The sequence below is a fragment of the Danio aesculapii genome, chromosome 15, assembly GCF_903798145.1.
Source record: "Danio aesculapii chromosome 15, fDanAes4.1, whole genome shotgun sequence".
NCBI classification, from domain to species: Eukaryota; Metazoa; Chordata; class Actinopteri; order Cypriniformes; family Danionidae; genus Danio; species Danio aesculapii.
This window is the reverse complement of record NC_079449.1, coordinates 4,787,533-4,808,167: the sequence shown is the minus strand read 5'-3', so window position 1 is coordinate 4,808,167 and position 20,635 is coordinate 4,787,533. Positions and strand designations below refer to the sequence as shown.

At 38.2% G+C, this 20,635-nt stretch overlaps 2 protein-coding genes across 3 annotated transcripts; one reads left to right on the top strand and one right to left on the bottom strand.

The window, feature by feature from the left end:
• Nucleotides 1-96: 96 nt before the first annotated feature.
• Nucleotides 97-12,967, bottom strand: LOC130241411 (THAP domain-containing protein 6). The gene is made up of 7 exons (XM_056473153.1): nt 12,829-12,967; nt 11,383-11,572; nt 8,604-8,717; nt 7,396-7,509; nt 5,769-5,882; nt 3,988-4,071; nt 97-2,217 (listed from the first exon to the last, which is right to left on the bottom strand). Exons 1-7 carry the CDS (start codon nt 12,906-12,908, stop codon nt 2,038-2,040), a joined length of 876 nt encoding a protein of 291 aa, XP_056329128.1. The 5' UTR covers nt 12,909-12,967; the 3' UTR covers nt 97-2,037.
• A 131-nt stretch (nt 12,968-13,098) lies between these two features.
• LOC130241412 (zinc finger protein 250-like) lies at nt 13,099-16,380 on the top strand. Of its 2 annotated transcripts, XM_056473155.1 has the most exons (3): nt 13,117-13,163; nt 13,560-13,657; nt 15,432-16,380. In XM_056473155.1, exons 2-3 carry the CDS (start codon nt 13,561-13,563, stop codon nt 16,094-16,096), a joined length of 762 nt encoding a protein of 253 aa, XP_056329130.1. In that variant the 5' UTR covers nt 13,117-13,163; nt 13,560; the 3' UTR covers nt 16,097-16,380. The 2 variants fall into 2 exon arrangements, with proteins under 2 accessions (XP_056329129.1, XP_056329130.1); XM_056473154.1 differs by having other exon boundaries at nt 13,099-13,657; nt 15,432-16,379.
• The last annotated feature ends 4,255 nt before the right edge of the window (nt 16,381-20,635 follow it).

The window sequence follows — 20,635 nt, the reverse complement described above, 5'->3', positions numbered from 1 at the left end:
TAATTTATATGTACATTTTGGTTGTATCAACAAGGAATGACACAAAAATGTGACATTATATATATTTAAATATACTATGCTAGAACAAGACTGTATTCATAAAAGCAGCAGATTCTTAATGTGTGTATGTAAGTGTGTGTGCAAGCATGTGTATAATGACCTTGGTATGATCTAGTTTTACAATGTTGGTGTGATTTATGAGGACATGCATTGTGTCCTCGTAATTCAAACGCTTAAAATCATACTTAACAAGGTCTAATGGCATTCAAAGTTTGCCCTCAGGTGTCCTGTGATGGTTGGGTGTGTGGTAAGGCCATATAATAACCAAATTTTAAGAGTGTAAAATAATGTACGTCTATGGAGAGTCCTCATAGACCCCCAATTTGGAGTGTGCCAGTAGTTTTTGTGGAGTAAACGGTTTTATTGCTGGAAGGGTTAAAATTGACCCTTAAGGCATATAAGCCTTCATAAAATACAAATATTGTTCATTTTTACAAATGTTGGGGTGGTTATAGAAAAATCCATCAAACTTAAAGTAAAAAAATTAAACAATTTAGTTATTTCTGCTTTAAAATGTCAACATGAGGGTTAAAGCAGTCATGTCATTCATAAAAGAATCGGTTTAGGGTGAAGTTTTTAGTCCTGTGGTTGGTGGTATTGCACATAGTTTGTAATCTGCCCATGAAAACATGAAGAAGAAGAGTCAATAAAATAATAAACGTAAAATAAACAGATGCTGGGGAGACACGGTGGCTCAGTGGTTAGAACTGTGGCCTCACAGCAAGAAGGTCACTAGTTCAAGTCCCGGCTGGGCCAGTTGGCATTTCTGTGTGGAGTCTACATGTTCTCCCAGTGTTGGCGAGGATTTCCTCCGGGTGCTCCGGTTTCCACCACAAGTCCAAACACATGCTATCGGTGAATTGAATAAGTAGTTTATGTGTAAACGTGAGAGTGTATGGGTGTTTCCCAGTACTGTGTTGCAGCTGGCAGGGCATCCGCTACGTAAAACATATGCTGGAATAGTTGGCGGTTCATTCCGCAGTGGCGACCTCTGAAATAGAGACTAAGCCGAAGGAAAATGAATGAATGATTATATATAGTACACACATACACAGATCTTATGTCAGACTTTTATATTAGATCCTTTATTCTGTTCCCAGCAGGAATTCCTTTGTTTTAGTTTGTTGTTGCATGCATTTGTGATATAGATGTAATTTAACTTGCATACCTGATGTTCCAACTCAAACTAAACACATTTCCACCCCCGGTCTATGACAACATTATTAATAAAAACACTGGTCTGTGCTATGAATGAGGTTGCAGACCCCTGGTTTAAACCACAAAAGATTGGCAAACTCCTTGCAAATGTTCGCTGGAATGATTGATTTGGGAAATGCAGAATAGTTGAACTATGTTTGTAACTTGCGACCTTAACCGACCAACGATGGTTTAGGGAAATGTTTCTCAACCACGTCCCTGGAAGACCACCAGCACTGCATGTTTTGGATGTCTCCTTTGTCTGTCACACCCGTTACAGGTCTTTCAGTCTCTACTAATGAGCTGATGATCGGAATCAGTTGTGTTTAGTTAAGCAGACAAGGAAAATGTGCAGAGCTGGTGGTCCTCCAGGAACGTGGTTGATAAACACTTGTTTAGGGAAACACACCACTGGTCAATACCCAATCCAGCAAAAAAAGTGGAGCTGATATCCAGTCGAAATATTGTATTGGTGCATCCCTACTCTCAATGTACACAAAGTAACTTCGTGACAGCGCATCCAAACACACCTTCATCTGCTGGCAATCATAAATGACATGCTCACCTGTTAGCTTGTGTAATGCATGCAGTCCGTCTTGAACCTGAACGCCATTTTCAGTTAATTCTGCACAATATCGGACATATGCTGTACCAGCTATGCATCCTCAGAAGGTTTTTAATAGTTTTTAATGGCTAATATTGTAGGCACGTCCATCAATTGTGACACACACTACCTTTCAGCCAGATCTTTGACCAGGGTAGATATGCTGAGCCTCTTTTTCAGGTCTTTATATCCTTCTCCTTCATATTCTGTAGAAGATAATACACAGCCCTCTTCGCCCTGCGCTCTCGGTCCTTCATATTCCTCATCTCTCGCTCCAGACTATCCACTCGAGCCAAGGCTTCACCGAGTCTGGCTTTCAGATCACCGGGAGATGCAGGTAATGCATAGGAATGATCCTAGAAGAGAAAAGGATGAGCATGTTGAGTAGTGCTGGACGTTACTGGGAAAACATGCAATGTTGTTGAGTGTTGCAATAAGTATTTTCTTATGATATAACTAAATAAATAGTATGCGATTATGGCCCACAGTGCATTTATCATCTTTATTATTAACATTTGTGTTCATACTGGTTAAAAGTTAGGGTTCAGTAATATTTTTAATGCTTTCGAAGGAGATTTCTAATGTTTTCAGCAATTAAAAATCCTTTGTGTAATGATCATACTACAATAAACAAGTAACAGATATGTTTAAGAGCTAAATAAATCTAAAAACTGCGTGAAAGTGCAAAAATTTAGATGTTAAATACCACGAATGACTGAAATTCTGATTCTGATTGGCTGTTGTCATTTATTTTCTGCTCTACGTTCAGCTAACGGCAACTACTGGAGGTGTGGCAATCAACATATTACAGGCATCATCTGATTGGTCAGATTTGAAAAATAACCCATGCATGCAGCACCCAAATGCTTGACACATAAAATAAATGAAATGTATGGCACTTCTCTGTAATATGCAGCCCTAGGTCAGTAATTTTAACATCTAGGCCCTTTTTAGGTGGGTTATAGGCCCCTGAGCTGTACCATAGACTTTAAAAGATATGGACGTAGTATCCGTGAAGCCACCCATGTTTCTGAAGAGGGCAAATAAAGCTACAAGTGGGCGTGGCCAACTGGCACCATTTTGTTTGTGCATCATTGCTCCAACCAGGGGTAACCAAATAAGGGCAAAGAGGTGGAGCGTGAGCGGAGCTACAGACGCCTGCTAGCATTTTGCTTAGACGGGCTTTTCTTTAGAAGAAATGCTTAATACGTCATTACTTGCGACTCGTTTGTGTTCTGACCACATGTGCTTGGTTGTACACTATATCAATAAAGTGCTTTTAAAAACGCTGTTGTAATACATTGAGCCACTAAACATTGGTCTTATGATGGTTTTCTACAGGAGGAAAATGCTAATTACTTCCAAACACTTCAGATATAGTCTGTGTTAGTAAATGCAAGACTATTGATCAAATCCAGGCATAAAACTGTATGACAACGCTTCAGATGACTGTTCTAGAGCCTACAGCTAATCAATCTGGCACATTCTGGAGGGCATTAAAGCTCTTAAGAAAATTATAAATGATAAATGATCTCAAATAAAACAAATACATTTATAGAGATGGTATACAAGTATATAATTTCCCTCACCTGGGAAATGGAGGCCACGTGAATGGTTTGTGAGCACAATTAAGTGCACACAGCATGCCAAATCATCTGACAGTTGTAGGAAATAATTCTAAAAGGGAATTGAATGTGTAAATCCACATAAAACAAAACAAAAATATGATGTATATGCCGAGATCAGTGGCTAATCAGCTGGAATCAGCTGAGCTGAAGTGAAGGCATGCAGCGAGACCTAGCTGTCACACAAGTGGCCACGCCCTTAATTATGCAAACTTAATATAACTTAATATAAACTAAACGGATGAGTTAAAAAATTCACCACCTCACAGTTGTCATGAAGGGTAATATTAGCTTTATGAACCAAAATTCTTCTTTGTATCAGGCTGTAAACACCTTTTTTTCTGCTGTAAAGTTGGCCATTCTAACAGTGGGCTCAACAGAAATGTGCTCCATATGGAGCCAGGACTAGTGGAATTTCGATGAATTGCAGTTTCATTTACTTCCGTATTAGCTTCCTGAGGGAGAGCGGGAGGTTTCAGCTTGGTCTGTACAAATACTCACAATGTTAAGCAGTAGAGGTTCAGTGTCCTCCTGCGAAATGTCCTCTGACAATCTCTCCTCAGCTGTTTTTGAGGCTGCCACGGGCTAAAAGGAAATCAACACAATCACAATTTAATTACAAGTTATCAAATCCTTTAAGTCTAGTGATTACATACTCATACTTTGAAGATGATCTGGGAAACTGAAGATAGGTAGTTTAAGAATTGTGGCAAAAAACATTCAAGAAATCGCTTCTGAGATGTTCAAAATGCATCGGTATTCTCTCTCGAATCAAATCTGAGATTAGTTTTTAACAGCAGATGGCGCTGTATGCTTTACAAACAGCCGTACTCTGCTTGCATCTAATTCCTTACAAATACCACTTTAACCTAAAGTAAGCAATAATGAAAGTTAGGAAATATTTAAGCAAATTACAAGAGCATTCATGATGAGCTGGATTTACATTAATCTGGTGACATAAAAGCCAATTTACATGATTCAGCCGAACACACAAGCGATATTCCTCATTAGCATATCAGTGTATGGTTAAACATTTACATTACATTTACATTTAGTCATTTAGCAGACGCTTTTATCCAAAGCGACTTACAAATGAGGACAAGGAAGCAATTTACACAACTATAAGAGCAGCAGTGAACAAGCGCTATAGACAAGTTTCAGGTGTGTAAAAGTCTAAGAGGCAAAACATTAGTAGAAATTTTTTTTTTTTTTTTTCACACTACCGACTGTTGTTAAATACTAGCATAAAGCACTGTCTGATGCTAAAAACTAGCCTAGAATGCCATCGTTTGTTAAATACTAGCATTAAACGCCATCTGCTGCAAAAAACTAGCCTAGAGCACCATCTGTTGTTAAATACTAGCATAAAGAGTCATCTGCTGCAAAAAACTAGCCTAGAGCGTCATCTGTTGTTAAATACTAGCATAAACCGCCATCTGATGCTCAAAACTAGCCCAGTGCATCATTTGTTGTTAAATACTAGCATAGAGCGCCATCTGCTGATAAAAACCAGCCTAAAGCGCCATCTATTGTTAAACACTACTATGAAGGGTCATCTGCTACTAAAAACTAGCCTAGAACACCATCTGTTGTTCAATGCTAGCATAAAGCGCCATCTGCTGCTGCATAAAGAGCCACCTGCTGCTAAAAACTAGCCTATCTTAGCCATCTGCTATTAAATACTAGCATAAATTACCATCGGCTGCTAAAAATTAGCCTAGAGTTCCATCTGTTGCTAAATACTAGCATAAAACGCCATCTGATGCTAAAAACTAGCCTAGAGTGCCATCTGTTGAATAGCCTAGAGCGTCATCTGTTGTTAAATACTAGCACGAAGCGCCATCTGCTGCAAAAAAACTAGCCAAGAGCGCCATCTGTTGTTAAATACTAGCATAAAGTGCCATCTGCTGCAAAAAACTAACCTAGAGCATCATATGTTGTTAAATACTAACATAAAGTGCGATCTGATGCTAAAAACTAGCCTAGTGCGCCATCTATTGTTAAATACTAGCTAAAAAGCACCATCTACTGCTAAAAACTGGCCTAAAGCGCCATCTATTGTTAAACACTACTATGAAGCGTCATCTGCTGCTAAAAACCAGCCTAGAGCGCCATCTGCTGGTAAATACTAGCATAAATCGCCACCGGCTGCTAAAAATTTACCTGAAGCGCCATCTATAACATAATGTCAATAAACCAACATACCCTGAAGTGGTGCTAAACTGCAGTAGAAAAGTAAACAGAGTTGAACCATGCAGTGGAAAAAGAGTCATATTACTCACAATTTCAGGCAGTGGAGGATTAGTCTGTTGGAAATTCTGAGAACAATCGACTGACGGTTTCTCTTCAGCTTTCCTGGAGGTGTGTGTTGTCCTGGTTGCCACAGGCTTTCTGTCCTGTAAATTCAAATATAAAGTCACTATTTAGATAGTTCACCCCAAAAAAAAATGTGAATGTTGCTGTTTAAAGAAGGTCAGAGAGCTCCTGGATTTCATCTAAAATAGCTTAATTTGTGTTCAAAAGATGATCAAAGGGGATTGAAATAACACAAGAGTGAGTAATTAACTACAGAATATAAATGTGTGTGAACAAACCCTTTGATGGGTTATCATTTTAATATAGATGATGATAAACCTACACTTTTGCAGATGTGACAGTAAACTAAAGACCAATGTTTTAAAGGGCACCTATTTTACAAGACGTAAGATAAGCCTTTGGTGTCTTCAGAATGTGTCTAAAGTTTCACCTCTAAATACCCATTAGATCATTTATTATATCCTCCAGAATCTGCCCAGGTGTCTGAGCACAGTGTAGCAGTTTTTGTAGCCTGTGGCTTTAAATGCAAATGAGCTGCTTCTCCCCACCCACCTCTCCCACGTGCGTGTCTGTTTCCATTGCATTACATCAGGTTTTACTTGAGTTATTTGAAATATGACAACACTACATTACAGTAGTTTGTACAGGTATTTTTGCATTAAACTGTCACAAAGGTTCGTAAACATTTTTATTTTACCGGTGTGAATTTCAAGCACATTTAAGCACTTTTCAACAAAACAAGCGCATTTTCCAGGTATTCCAGGCCTTGAATTTCTAAAAGCCAAATTCAAGCACTTTAAGCACCTTGTGCGAACCCTGTAACAACTAGCAAAATGGCTATTACAAATAAATGGCTCAAGGAAGATCTTCCATCTGTAGGTGAATGGCATGATATTGTAAAAGAGGTGTATGATATGGAAGTACTGACACTTTCCTTGAGACAGCAAGCCTATAAAATTTCTGCATACTGGGGTAAATGGTTGAGAAGAAATGTAATGTTTTAATTTTCGTGTGGTGCTTTTATTTATATACATGGAGCCTGTTGATCTTTGATACGTAACCCTAAACAAAATATTTGATAGCAACATTTTATCAACCATAAATATGAATGTAAATAAGATTGTAATCTTTGACACTTGTATTGTGTGTCTTTTTGTTTCCATGTTCCTTTGAAAAGTTTTTTTTTTGTTTGTTTTGTTCTGAACTGTTTTGAAAAAAATGAAAAAAATATAATAATATTTTAAACGTATATAACTTATTAAAATCACAGAGATTTGGAACAGATCTTTTAATCCCATTTTCTTTACAAAAAATGTTCTGTTTACATGTGTATACAAGAAATTATAGAAACACAGCTGCTGTCAATCAATTTGGTGGGTGGGGACCACACTCCTATGTCACATTGTGGTGGGCCTCAAAATCGCTGGGATTTGGGTCCTATTTTAACGTCAGGAAATTTTAGAGTCTTTTTGTGTTTATATCACTCCAATATGACTGTGGACACACTATACCTGCACACAGTTCTATCCAAACAGCTTAGAAAAGATGATTTTCATCATGGGTGCCCTTGAATCTTGAGTCTCTAATACTCACAGTGTTAGGAAGCGAAGTTTCAGTCTTCTGGAAATCCAGAGAACAGTCCACTAACATTATCTTTTCTGCTTTAATAGAGGTATGCGTCGTCTTTGGTACCACAGACTTTTTAGCCTGGAATTTAAAATATAAATAAGACACAATTTATATACAACATATCAAACATTTCTTTATACTTATTTTTTATTAACTGATCGTCCAACATATACTTAGAGCACATACTCAGAGTTTTGACTTGTACATAATTTAGTTGCACCACTGCATTCTACAGTACAGGCATACAGTACACTACTTTTGGCAGATGAGCAGAGAAACCGAGTGAATCAATGTATCGTGTATAGTGTACACAAATCCATCCTGCATCGATTCTGAGATTTTCAAAATGTATTGCCATCTGGAGTTAAAAACTAGCCTAAAAAGTCGTTTGCTATTAACAAGTAGTCTAGAGAGCCCTCTGCTGTTTAAAACTTGCCTAGAGTGCCATCTACCGTTCAAAACTAGCCTAGAGCACTGTCTATTTTATAAAACTAGCCTAGAGCACCGTCTACTGTATAAAACTAGCCTAGAGCACCATCTGCTGTTAAGAACTTGCCTAGAGCGCCGTCTACTGTTTAAAACTAGCCTAGAGCACAGTCTACTGTATAAAACTAGCCTAGAGCACCATCTGCTGTTAAAAACTTGCCTAGAGTGCTGTGTACTGTTTAAAACTAGCCTAGAGCACCGTTTACTGTTTAAAATTAGCCTAGAGCACCATCTGCTCTTAAAAACTACCCTAAAACGCAGTTTGCTATTAAAAAGTAGCCTTGAGAGCCCTCTGCTGTTAACAACTAGCCTAGAGCACCATCTGCTCTTAAAATCTAGTGGTAAAAAGAAGCCTAGAGCGCTATGTGCTGTTAAAAACTAGCCTGTCTAGCACAACATTTGCTGTTAAAAGTAGCCTAGAGTGCCATCTGCTGTTAAAAACAAGCTTATAGATTGACTTCTGCTGTTATAAACTAGCCTAGATCCAGTCTGCCGTTAAAAACTAAGCTAGAGCTGTGTCTTGTATTTAAAACTAGCTAAAAACAGTGTTTGATGTTAAAAACTAGCATATAGAGTGCCTTCTGCTGTTAAAAACTAGCCTAAAGTGCCGTCTGCTGTTAAAATACTTTTGGCAGATGAGCAGAGAAACCGAAAACTGAGGGTTTAGCCTCATCTCTAATACTCACAGTGTTGGGCAGTGGAGGTTTAGTTCCCTGGGGATCCTGAGAACAGTCCACTGATGGTCTCTCTTCAGCGTTTATCCAGTTTTGTGTTGTGCTGGTTGCAAAAGACTTTCTAGCCTGGAAAAACAAATAAAAACATGTCATATTGTAATAAATTATCAGGTGCATCTCATTCAGCTCCAGAGCTAGTGAATCTATGTATCGTGTATAGTCTTGTGGTGAAAGAATTGATCCAGAAATCCATTCTTCATCGCCATCTGCTGCTAAAAACTAGCCTAAATCCCCATCTGCTGTTAAAAACTAGTCTAGATCACCATCTGCGGTTAAAAAGTAGCCTGTCTAGCGCAATGACTACTATTAAAAACTAGCCTAGATCACCATCTGCTTTTAAATAGTATCCTATATCGCCATCTGCTGCTAAAAAGTAGCCTACAGCATCGTCTGTTGTTAAAAACTAGCCTGCCTAGCGCAATATCTACTGTTAAAAACTAGCCTAGATCACCATTTGCGGTTAAAAAGTAGTCTAGGGCATCGTCTGCTGTTAAAAACTAGCCTAGATCACCATCTGATGTCAAAAAGTAGCCTAGATCGCGATCTGCTGTTAAAAACTAGCAGAGAGTGTCGTCTGCTGTTAAAAACTAGCCTGTCTAGCGCAATATCTACTGTTAAAAACTAGCCAAGATCACCATCTGATGTCAAAAATTAGCCTTGATCGCCATCTGCTGTTACAAACTAGCAGAGAGTGACGTCTGCTGTTAAAAACTAGCATGTCTAGCGCAATATCTACTGTTAAAAACTAGCCAAGATCACCATCTGATGTCAAAAAGTAGCCTAGATCGCCATCTGCTGTTACAAACTAGCAGAGAGCGTCGTCTGCTGTGAAAAACTAGCCTGCCTAGCGCAATATCTTCTGTTAAAAACTAGCCAAGATCACCATCTGCTGTTAAAAACTAGCCTAGAGCAACATCTGTTAAAAACTAGCCTAGAGCAACATCTACTGTTAAAAACTAGACTGCCTACCACGTCTTCTGTTAAAAACTAGCCTAGAGCAACATCTGCTGTTAAAAACAAGTCCAGAGCATCATCTGCTGTTAAAAAGCAGCCTAGATGCCGTCTGCTGTTAAGAACTAGCCAAGAGTGCCGTCTGATGTTTAAAACTAGCCTGCCAAGCACAACATCTACTGTTAAAAACTAGCCTAGAACACTATCTGCTGTTAAAAACTAGTTCAGAGCATCATCTGGTGGTAAAAAGTAGCCTAGAGCAGCATCTGCTGTTAAAAACTAGCCTGTCTAGTGCAACGTTTGCTGTTAAAAACTAGCTTATGGACTGACTTCTGCCATTATAAACTAGCCTAAATCTAGTCTGCAGTTAACAAGTAGCCTAGATCTGTGTCTTTTATTAAAAACTAGCCTAGAACAGCGTTTGACGTTAAAAAATAGCCTATAGATTGCTTTTACTGTTAAAAACTAGCCTATATATCCCCTTCTGCTGTTTTCAGCTTGTCTAAAGCCAGTTTGGTGTTAAAAACTAGCCCAGAGCACATCTGCTGTTAAAAACTAGCCTGCCTAGCGCAATGTCTACTGTTTAAAAACTAGCCTAGATCACCATCTGCTGTTTTAAAACTAGCCTGCCTAGCGCAATGTTTACTGTTTAAAAACTAGCCTAGATCACCATCTGCTGTTTTAAAACTAGCCTGCCTAGCGCAATGTTTACTGTTTAAAAACTAGCCTAGATCACCATCTGCTGTTTTAAAACTAGCCTGCCTAGCGCAATGTTTACTGTTTAAAAACTAGCCTAGATCACCATCTGCTGTTTTAAAACTAGCCTGCCTAGTGCAATGTTTACTGTTTAAAAACTAGCCTAGATCACCATCTGCTGTTTTAAAACTAGCCTGCCTAGCGCAATGTCTACTGTTTATAAACTAGCCTAGATCACCACCTGCTGTTAAAAACTAGCCTGCCTAGCGCAATGTCTACTGTTTAAAAACTAGCCTAAATCACCATTTGCTGTTAAAAACTAGCCTAGAGCAACATCTGCTGTTAAAAACTAGCCTAGAGTGCCGTCTGCTGTTAAAAAGCAGACTAGATGCCGTCTGCTGTCAAGAACTAGCCTAGAGTGCTGTCTGGTGTTAAAAACTAGCCTGCCAAGCACAACATCTGCTGTTAAAAACTAGCCTAGAGGGCCGTCTACTGTTATAAACTAGCCTAGAACACTATCTGCTGTTAAAAACTAGTCTAGAGCATCATCTGGTGGTAAAAAGTAGCCTAGAGCAGCATCTGCTGTTAAAAACTAGCCTGTCTAGTGCAACGTTTGCTGTTAAAAACTAGCTTATAGACTGACTTCTGCTGTTATAAACTAGCCTAGATCGAGTCTGCAGTTAACACGTAACCTAGAGCTGTGTCTTTTATTAAAAACTAGCGTAGAACAGCGTTTGACGTTAAAAACTAGCCTATAAATTGCTTTTACTGTTAAAAACTAGCCTACATATCCCCTTCTGCTGTTTTAAGCTTGTCTAAAGCCAGTTTGGTGTTAAAAACTAGCCCAGAGCACATCTGCTGTGAAAATCTAGCTACAGCACCATCTGCTGTTAAAATCTAGCTAGAGCATCGTTTGATGTTAAAAACTAACCTAGCATAGATGCGTCCAATGTTTACACTATGCATTGTGGGACAAGATGTTTTAGTGCATTAGAAAATGTAGTATTTGAGACAGACTACTGAACATGGTACCTGCCTGAGACACATTCATCACATCATTTTAATCCACTAACGATAAACCTACTTTTTGTAGATTAGCTGGGAAATTGAAGATAGACGGTTTAACTCCATCCCGAATCCTCACAGTCTGACCTGTCCTGTCAAAGTCCTCCGGCCTGAAGTGTTCACTGCACAGCACAGAATACCTACTTGCAGAAACTCCTCTTTTAACGGCTAATTCCCACTGCTTCCTCGACTCTATGTTTTTAGGAAACCTACAACATGCGAGAACATTAGAGAAGAATACAGATCATAGGTCTCAAACTCAATTCCTGCAGGGCCGCAGCTCTGCACAATTTTGCTTCAACCCTGATCAAACACAGCTGATCCAACTAATCAAGGTGTTCACGACTCTTTTGAACACCTCAATTAGTTGGATCAGCTGTGTTTGATTAGGGTTGGAGCAAAACTGCATAGCTGCGGCCCTCCAGGAATTGAGTTTGAGACCTATAGATGACATCTCAATTACAGGCAATTTAGTTTGACAGTTAATAAGGCACAACTATTCATGCTAAAAAGAAACACATAAACCATCACGTACGTTCTAACGGTTTTAATGGTTGCAATGGAAATGATATTGTGTTTAATGTAAAGTTTCAACTGGTATACAAAAACCACTACATACTAATTGAATATGTCCTAAAACACACTAGAAAACATTACGTTTTAATGGTTAAAATGTGGGTGACACGGTGGCTCAGTGGTTAGCACTGTCGCTTCACAGCAAGAAGGTCACTGGTTCAAGTTCCCGCTGGGTCAGTTGGCATTTCTGTGTGGAGTTTGCATGTCCTCCCTGTGTTGGTGTGGGTTTCCTCTGGGTGCTTCGGTTTCCCCCAAACACATGCGCTATAGGTGAATTGAATAACATAAATTGGCTGTAGTGTATGAGTGTGTGTGAATGTGCGTGTATGGATGTTTCCCAGTACTGGATTGCAGCTGGAAGGGCATCCGCTGTGTAAAACATATGCTGGATAAGTTAGCGGTTCATTCCGCTGGGGCGACCCCTAATGAATAATGGGACTAAGCTGAAGGAAAAATGAATGAATGGTTAAAATGTAATGGTTTGTAAGGTTTTAATGGTATTTGTAGTTCTCTTAAGGTTTCTATTGTTTTTTTGTTTTGGGGTTGTTGTTTTTTTTTTTTTTTTTTTTTTTTTGCAAAGATTTAAGAAATTACACATTAATTATTATGATTATTATTTATTATAATATAATTTTTAATTGTGTTTCATAGCATGTTGAACAACAGCATTTTTGTTTTGTTTTGAATGACGGCCTATACTAAATAGATAATTAAAAAAAACACACACAAACAAAAAAATGGACGAACTAAAGAGATTAAAAAATCTCTTCACATGTATTGTTAAATTATATATAGCAATAATATATAAACTATAGCAGTTGATGGTCTTGACTCTGATGTCAACAAATGTTATAATAATCACCAAATTCATCCAACTTTTTGGTCTTACTTGTGAAACGTGATTCCTCGAGCCTTGTTTGCAGTCGTGTAGCGGTTTTTACATCCCACAGCAACACAAGAGGTGGGCATTTTTTTCTTCTTGAATCCAGTTATAAGACTTATGAACAGCTTGCCATGAGTAAGATGGCCGCGGCTTCAGCGTACGGTCTGTGTTTTTTGTTGATGGTTTCGTAGCAGCACACGGGAAGTAGTATCTCGGTGCGACACTACAAAGCGACATACGCCACGGTAGATTTTTGCGACAGACAAGACAGGTTGGCGTTATAAACACAATTGTTGCCGAAAGCGGAGTACAGATTTAGACACAAATAACAAAATATATTGGTAACTACAATGCTAAAGAAAGAAACGCTCTGGCAAAATGCGATCCCTGCTTTAATTTTAACCGCACGTTGAGTTATATTAGAATTTTATAGCCTATAAATTGACTATGCTAAACAATGCTGGTAACGTAAGTCGAGGATAGAAATTAACTTAAGTGAAGTTGGTTTTATATTCAGATTTTTTTTTTCTAATAATATAGTTTCAAACTCTAAATAGGGAAGTCATATTAGCAGCCACTGACTGTCAAAGTACATCGTTGTTCACAGGCAATTAAATACTGTTAATGTTGTTTTGAAGTCATTCTTACATGTGATTTGATATCGATTTGATATCGAATAAACAATACTGTGTCACTAAACGAATGTGCAAAACCAACTTTGCTGAAATCTGTGCCAGAATGAAGTTGGAGTTTGTTAAAGAGGAGATTGATGACCTGAAGGATCCAGAACCATCCAGAATTAATCATGAAGATGCTGAGGTTACTGAACAAACAGGTTGGTGTCCAGTATTTGATCACATTTTTTGTTTAAATCCTTCAAACCGCATGCAAAGACAAGAGCTGGATGTATTTAGAGAGGAAATGTGACTTTAAAACCGCAAAATTATAATAATACACAAAAACTCCTTGACTATAATCTTGTTTATGATAGTCAATGTGATTGTATTAACAAGACAATGAGTATTTCATCAAGTAGGACATATTCCTGGATCAACATTCCAATCAGCCAATCAGCTTTGAGGTGTATGTTTACTGTTTACGTTTATTCTTGCAGTTTGGGTTTTGCACTTATATATAGTTGAGTATTAGAGCTGCACAATATTGGAAAAATATAACATTGTGATATTTTGTTATTCTATGATATACACTCACCGGCCACTTGATTAGGTACACCTCACTAGTTCCGGGTTGGACCTCATTTTGCCTTCAGAACTGTCTTAATCCTTCGTAGCAAAGATTCAACAAGGTACTGGAAATATTCCTCAGAGATTTTGCTCCATATTGATATGTTAGCATCACACAGTTGCTGCAGATTTGTCGGCTGCACATCCTTGATGCGAATCTCCCGTTCCACCACATCCCAAAGGGGCTCTATTGGTTCGAGACTGGTGATTGTGGAGGCCATTTAAATACAGTGAACTGTTTCCTGTTCTTAGCTGACAGGAGTGGCACCCGGTGTGGTCGTCTGCTGCTGTAGCCAATCCGCCTCAAGGTTGGACGTGTTGTGTGTTCAGAGATGCTCCTCTGCAGACCTCAGTTGTAACGAGTGCTTATTTGAGTTACTGTTGCCTTTCTATCAGCTGGAACCAGTCTGGCCATTCTCCTCTGACCTCTGGCATCAACAAGGCATTTGCGCCCACAGAACTGCCACTCGCTGGATATTTTCTGTTTCTCAGACCATTCTCTGTAAACCCTAGAGATGGTTGTGCATAAAAATCCCAGTAGATCAGCAGTTTCTGAAATAGTCAGACCAGCCTGTCTGGCACCAACAACCACGTTCAAAGTCACTTAAATCCCCTTTCTTCCCCATTCTGATGCTCGGTTTATACTGCAGCAGATCGTCTTGACCATGTCTACATGCCTAAATGCATTGAGTTGCTGCCATGTGATTGCTGATTAGAAATTTGCATTAAAGAGCAGTTGGACAGGTGTACCTAATAAAGTGGCCGGTGAGTGTATATTGCGATATTAATACAATTTGACCAGATAAATTGATTATCTCTATTAGGAAAGGATGAATAATTTTATATTGAGTGAGATGATTTTGAAGAGCATCTACACGTGCATAAATTCCAATAAACCGTAGATAAATGCAATAATCAAATTATGCAAATGAAATAAACAGTATTATTGTTTTCCGAGGAGTCTGAAGCTGTGGTCACACTAGAGTTTGTGCGTGCAAAATTCTGTCGTACGGTGCTGTGAAAAGGGGCGGAATTAAACAAGATGATTAGACATTTAAAAAAGCAGGCGATTGCTCCATGTTTTAAATTTCTGTCTAAATTTCTAATCTTTGATCCTCGATTGGTCTCACGCAGTCAAGTGATTCGATTTCGCAGATCAGAGTTCACCAAGCTTGAATTTTCCAATGCAGCGAATTGCGAAACTTGACGCACGACCTTGCGTTCCCAGTCTGATGCATTTGCGTGCATATGAATGGAAGTCTATGGGGAGAAAAGTGCAGTGTGATCACAGCTTAACAGTGTTTGGGTACAGTAGTTGATTAGTTTTTTTTTTTTATAGCTTTTGTAAATTATTTTATGTTTCAGATCACATGAAAAAGAAAGAGCAAAGACTGAATGAAGAGGAGGAGGAGAAAGATTGTGACTTCAAAACTCAGAAAGACAGAAAGCCTTGTGAGAAAAAGGTAGGACTTATGGAAAAGAGTAAACCACAAACGAAAACGGATAAAGAAAGAACCGACTATGTGTGTTTGGACTGTGGGAAGAGCTTTAGTATAGCTGCATGTCTGAAACAGCACCTCAGGATTCACACTGGAGTAAAACCCTACAAGTGCTCATATTGCGAGAAGAGTTTCAGTCATTCGGGACACTTGAAAAGACACGAGCGAACTCACACTGGAGAGAAGCCGCATCACTGCACCCAATGTGGTCATGACTTTATAAGAGCGTCATGTCTAAGGAAACACATGAGAATTCACACAAACGAGAAGCCTTATGCGTGTTCGTTCTGCGCAAAGACTTTTACACAGCCTGATCACTGTAAACGGCACCAGAAAACACACACTGGCGAGAAAGATCATGTGTGCGCTGAGTGCGGGAGGAACTTTATTAGAGCCGATCAACTGAAAAGCCACCAAAGGATGCACACTGGAGAAAGGAAAACACACTTCTGTCCTCCGTGTGAGAAGGTTTTTAGAAGTTCAGGACGCTTTGAAACACACATGGCAAAATATCATAAGTCATCACAGTGAACATTTCATTGATCAATGTGAAGGATTCGGATTTCTGCCTTCCACTCCGTCTCATCATGGATCAACGTTTATCCTTTTCTTATTATTTTTTATTAAAGATGATTATTGAATAATGAATAAAGTGAACACATTGCTTAATATAAGAATGTTCAGTGCATTTGCCGGTCTCTTTATAACTATTCTCAGGAGCCACCAAACTAGCTCAGAGGTCACGGAGACCTTGAGTGAAACGGAAGGGCTGAGGACTGGAAACAACTGTTCCTATTGTTATTTCTATGAGTTAAAAATGTCTAAAGTAAATGTAGCTATTTTTATTATTAATACTTGTTAAAGTAATTCCTTTTTATAGTTAGACTTTGTGTGTAGTGAGAATATTGTAGCCGAATGTTGATTAAACCAGGTTTGAACTAGTTTGATAAGACAGACAGGGGCTCCGCTGGCCACCATTTTATATTAGATTAGATTAGATTCAACTTTATTGTCATTACACATGTACAAGTACAAGGCAACGAAATGCAGTTTAGGTCTAACCAGCAGTGCAATAGCAGCAAGTGCAGGATACAGGTATAAGTTATAAAGTGCAGTTATAGAAAAACTATGGTGATATTTACAGATGGATGTACTATCAACATTATATACAGGTTGTATTAGCTATGAACAGATTTACAATAAATGAATATATGCACAGGATGCTATTAATAATGAGTGTGCAGATAGATAAACATAATTACAAATGTCCATGTGCAGTGGGTATGTCCAGTTCAGATAAATGAATCAGTGCAATGAATATGTGCAAACTTTAAATGTGCAAATGTTAAATAGTGCAGTGATTGTGAGGAGTATAAGTTAGAGGAGTGTGGGGGGTGTATTGGGGGGGGGCAAAAGAGTCAGTGAGGGGCAGAGTTCAAAAGGGAGACAGCTCTGGGGAAAAAGCTGTTCCTCAGTCTGCTGGTTTTTGTCCGGGGGAGCCTGAAGCGCCTGCCGGAAGGCAGGAGAGAAAACAGTCTGTGAGCAGGGTGAGAGGTGTCCTTAAAAATACTGCGTGCTCGGCGCAGACAGTGTTTCTTTTGGATGTCCTCAATGGCTGGCAGTGTAGTCCCTGTGATGCGTTGGGCAGTTTTCACCACCCGCTGCAGTGCCTTACGCTCAACAACAGAGCAGCTTCCATACCAGACTGTGACGCAGTTGGTCAGGATGCTTTCTATTGTGCAGCGGTAGAAGTTCACCAGGATGGCTGATGAAAGCTGGTTCTTCTTAAGTTGCCTCAAGAAGAATATGCACTGATGAGCCTTCTTGACCAGGCTGGGCCCTATGACAAGATGATATTGAGGGGGTAAGTTGTTGGGTATTGGTATCGCGGCTGAAAGTGAAGAGCGGGGAGGTGGGGGTTGGACGGGGGGGAATTGGTTCAAGCATTTGATAATGTCTCTGGGGCCCCTCTAAATGCTGGGAAAGCCCCTAAAGCGTATGTGTTTGGACTGTGGGGGAAACCGGAACACCCAGAGGAAACCCACGGCAACATGCGGAGAACATGCAAACTCCACACAGAAATGACAACTGATCCAGCCAAGGCTTGAACCAGTAACCTTCTTGCTGTGAGGCAACAGTGCTAACCACTGAGCCACCGTGTCGCCGCACACAAACTTCACTCCATATAAAAGCCAGAAACTTGAAGGATTTCTAAAGAACAGCATATTTGGGACAAGAACAAATAACTATAAGATACAGTTATTTTAATATAACACAGACAAAACTTATTTAAACATGCCAAAGAAAACTTTAACTTTGTACTTCATATGCATTTTTATAATATGATATATATAAAAGTGATAAAAACATGAGGAAGGAAGCTCGTGTGACTAGGTTAACATCACAGCCCGAACCAAAGACAACACCTCACTGGTCAGAGCTCATGGAGGCGGGAAAAAACATCATTACATCTCCCAGCATGACTAGCTAAGACCAGGCTGGAAATGACTGGGAAACCAGCCTGGAAATGGCCAAAACCCCTCTAAAACCAGGCTGGTCAACCAACTAAACCAGCTAACCACCCTAGGCTGGTTTAAGCTGTTTTTTTCAGCAGGGATATAAAAGGACAGGGAGAAAATGGTCAGATATTTCAGTTTGTAAAGCAGTTTACACCAATAAAACAAGCTCAATATGTGTTAATTTACAGAAGATCTCAGAGATTAAGAAAAGGTGAAAACTGTTAGATATAGATAGCCTCATTACTAAGCTATGCTAATGAAACACATCTTGAGGAAAATTAGAAGAAATTCTGGTAGCACAATCTACTGAGAACAGAGACAGTAATACACTACATTTGTAAGGATGTGGTATTGTCACTGGGTTAGTTCGTCTTTCTATTTTTAAAACCACTAGATGGCAGTTTCGCTAAAGATGCTAGTTTGCTAAACAAAACGAACGGAGAATGCGAAGAAGAGAGCAGCGAGAGGCATGGAGGTTTGACAAATTCTCGTATTAATCCTTTTAATTATGACTCTAAACGTTTGGATGACATTTTTCAAGAATGTCCCATATTATTAGTTTGTATATTAACTAAGTTATTGATTTAAAGTGTTTGACATGTAGCCGTTTGAGATGTGCGGTTTAATGCATTTATTAATTTATATAACCTTGAACTTCTCTATATGATATCTGCAATTTTATTTATCATAACGTTAATAAGGACGTTTGCAACATCAAAAATGTGATACAAAATGAGCGTTTATATGAAAGACATTTTCTTTGGATGCTGTCAGTTGTATGTGATGTATTACGCTTGATATGAAGCAGGTTGTAGGTGAGGTATACAATAATATAGCTGAATTTCATTAATATACAGCGTTGTAAAAATATCTGTAGTTATACTTATAAATCTCATAGATATTTATACTTATATTAGTTTTACATACAGTTAAAGTCAGAATTATTTTTTTTACACAATTTCTGTTTAACAGATTTTTTTTCAGCACATTTCTAATCATAATAGTTTTAATAACTCATTTCTAATAACTGATTTTGTTTATCTTTGTCATGATGACAGCACATAATATTTGACTAGATATATTTCAAGATAGCCTATTAATATTCAGCCTAAAATGACATTTAAAGGCTTAACTAGGTTAACATACGGTCATGTAAAACTCAGAATTTTGACATGGCTATTTCCAGGCCTGGAAAAGTTTTGGAAAAACTGAAAATCCAACAAGGTTTTTGGAAAAGTCATGGAAATTACATTTACATTTAGTCATTTAGCAGACATTTTTGTCCAAAGTGACTTAAGCTGCGGTCACACTAGAGCTTGTATTTGCAAAATTCTGTCGTACAGCGCTGTGAAAAGGGACAGGGTTAAATTATACGTTAATAAAAGTGAGCGACTGCTCCATATTTTAAATTATCTTCTATTGGTCTCACGCAATAACCTGATGTGATTTCGCAGGTAAGAATTCACCAAGCTTGAACTTTCGAATGCAGTGAAATGTGAAACTTGCTTGCGTTTCTGGTCTGCCGCATTCGCATGCCTATGAATGGAAGTCTATGGAGCGAAAAGTGCAGTGTGATCGCAGCTTTATAATTAAATAGTTTAACCTACTATTACTAGTTTAACAAACTATTAACATTATCTAAAATTAGTCTGGCAAATATCTGTACATTGGAATGGAGGTTAGTTGTTTTTGCTTCTTTTCTTTTCTAGGCCAAAACGTGCTCTCACATTATTAGTGCTGTGTAAGCATCATCTACTTTACATAGATATAAAAATAAATTGAAACTATTGCATGGTTTATGATGTGCTGTAATTAATTTAAAAGTTTCTAATGATTTACCACATATATATGTAGACTTTATGAAACATGAGGTCATGAAAATTGACTTAAAAGTCCTGGAAAAGTCTTGCAATTTTTTATTTTTTTGTAAAAATGTGTATGAATTAATTAGGCAAGTCAACATATAAAAGTTGTTTGTTCTGTAGACTAGGCCTGCACGATATTGGTGATAAAAATGTGATTTTGAGATATTTTATTTTCTATGATAAATATTGCAATATGAATACAGTTACACAAGATGACTTGAATAGCTCTAATTGGAGTCTAACAATATTCTGGTACAGGAATTAAATTATCACAATGCAAAAAAATGCTCTCCTTACTTTGCTTAGTCTCATTTCTAGTCGAAATATCTAAAATTCTTAGATCAAGTAAAATATCCTTTGGTTTTACCTTCAGAAGGAATGTCAAAATTAGTTTTTCCGTAAAGCAAGCAAAATTATCTGCCAATGGAGTAAGTAAAATGATCTTATTTTCATTTTCAAATGTAGGTATTTGGGCTATAAACAAGACAGAGTTTTAGGAAAACCATTTTTTGCATTATTCATGTATGAATAATTGTTATGAATACAATTAATCTTTGTTATACCTCCAAACATCAGACTTTTTTGTGCCCAAATGTTCAAAACTATTTGTTACAGGCCTTAAAAACACATGGAAAGATACACATTTACATTTACATTTAGTCATTTAGTAGATGCTTTTATCCAAA

What these genes read in the sequence shown, in the direction of transcription:
- LOC130241411 (XM_056473153.1), bottom strand. Translation starts at nt 12,908, where the DNA reads ATGCCCACCTCTTGTGTTGCTGTGGGATGTAAAAACCGCTACACGACT. An exon ending in CGAGGAATCACGTTTCACAA is followed by an intron (nt 11,573 to 12,828) that starts GTAAGACCAAAA and finishes CGCATGTTGTAG; the next exon opens with GTTTCCTAAAAACATAGAGT. An exon ending in AACCTCTACTGCTTAACATT is followed by an intron (nt 2,218 to 3,987) that starts GTGAGTATTTGT and finishes TTTCTCTTCTAG; the next exon opens with GATCATTCCTATGCATTACC.
- LOC130241412 (XM_056473154.1), top strand. Translation starts at nt 13,525, where the DNA reads ATGTGCAAAACCAACTTTGCTGAAATCTGTGCCAGAATGAAGTTGGAG. An exon ending in TGAGGTTACTGAACAAACAG is followed by an intron (nt 13,658 to 15,431) that starts GTTGGTGTCCAG and finishes TTTATGTTTCAG; the next exon opens with ATCACATGAAAAAGAAAGAG.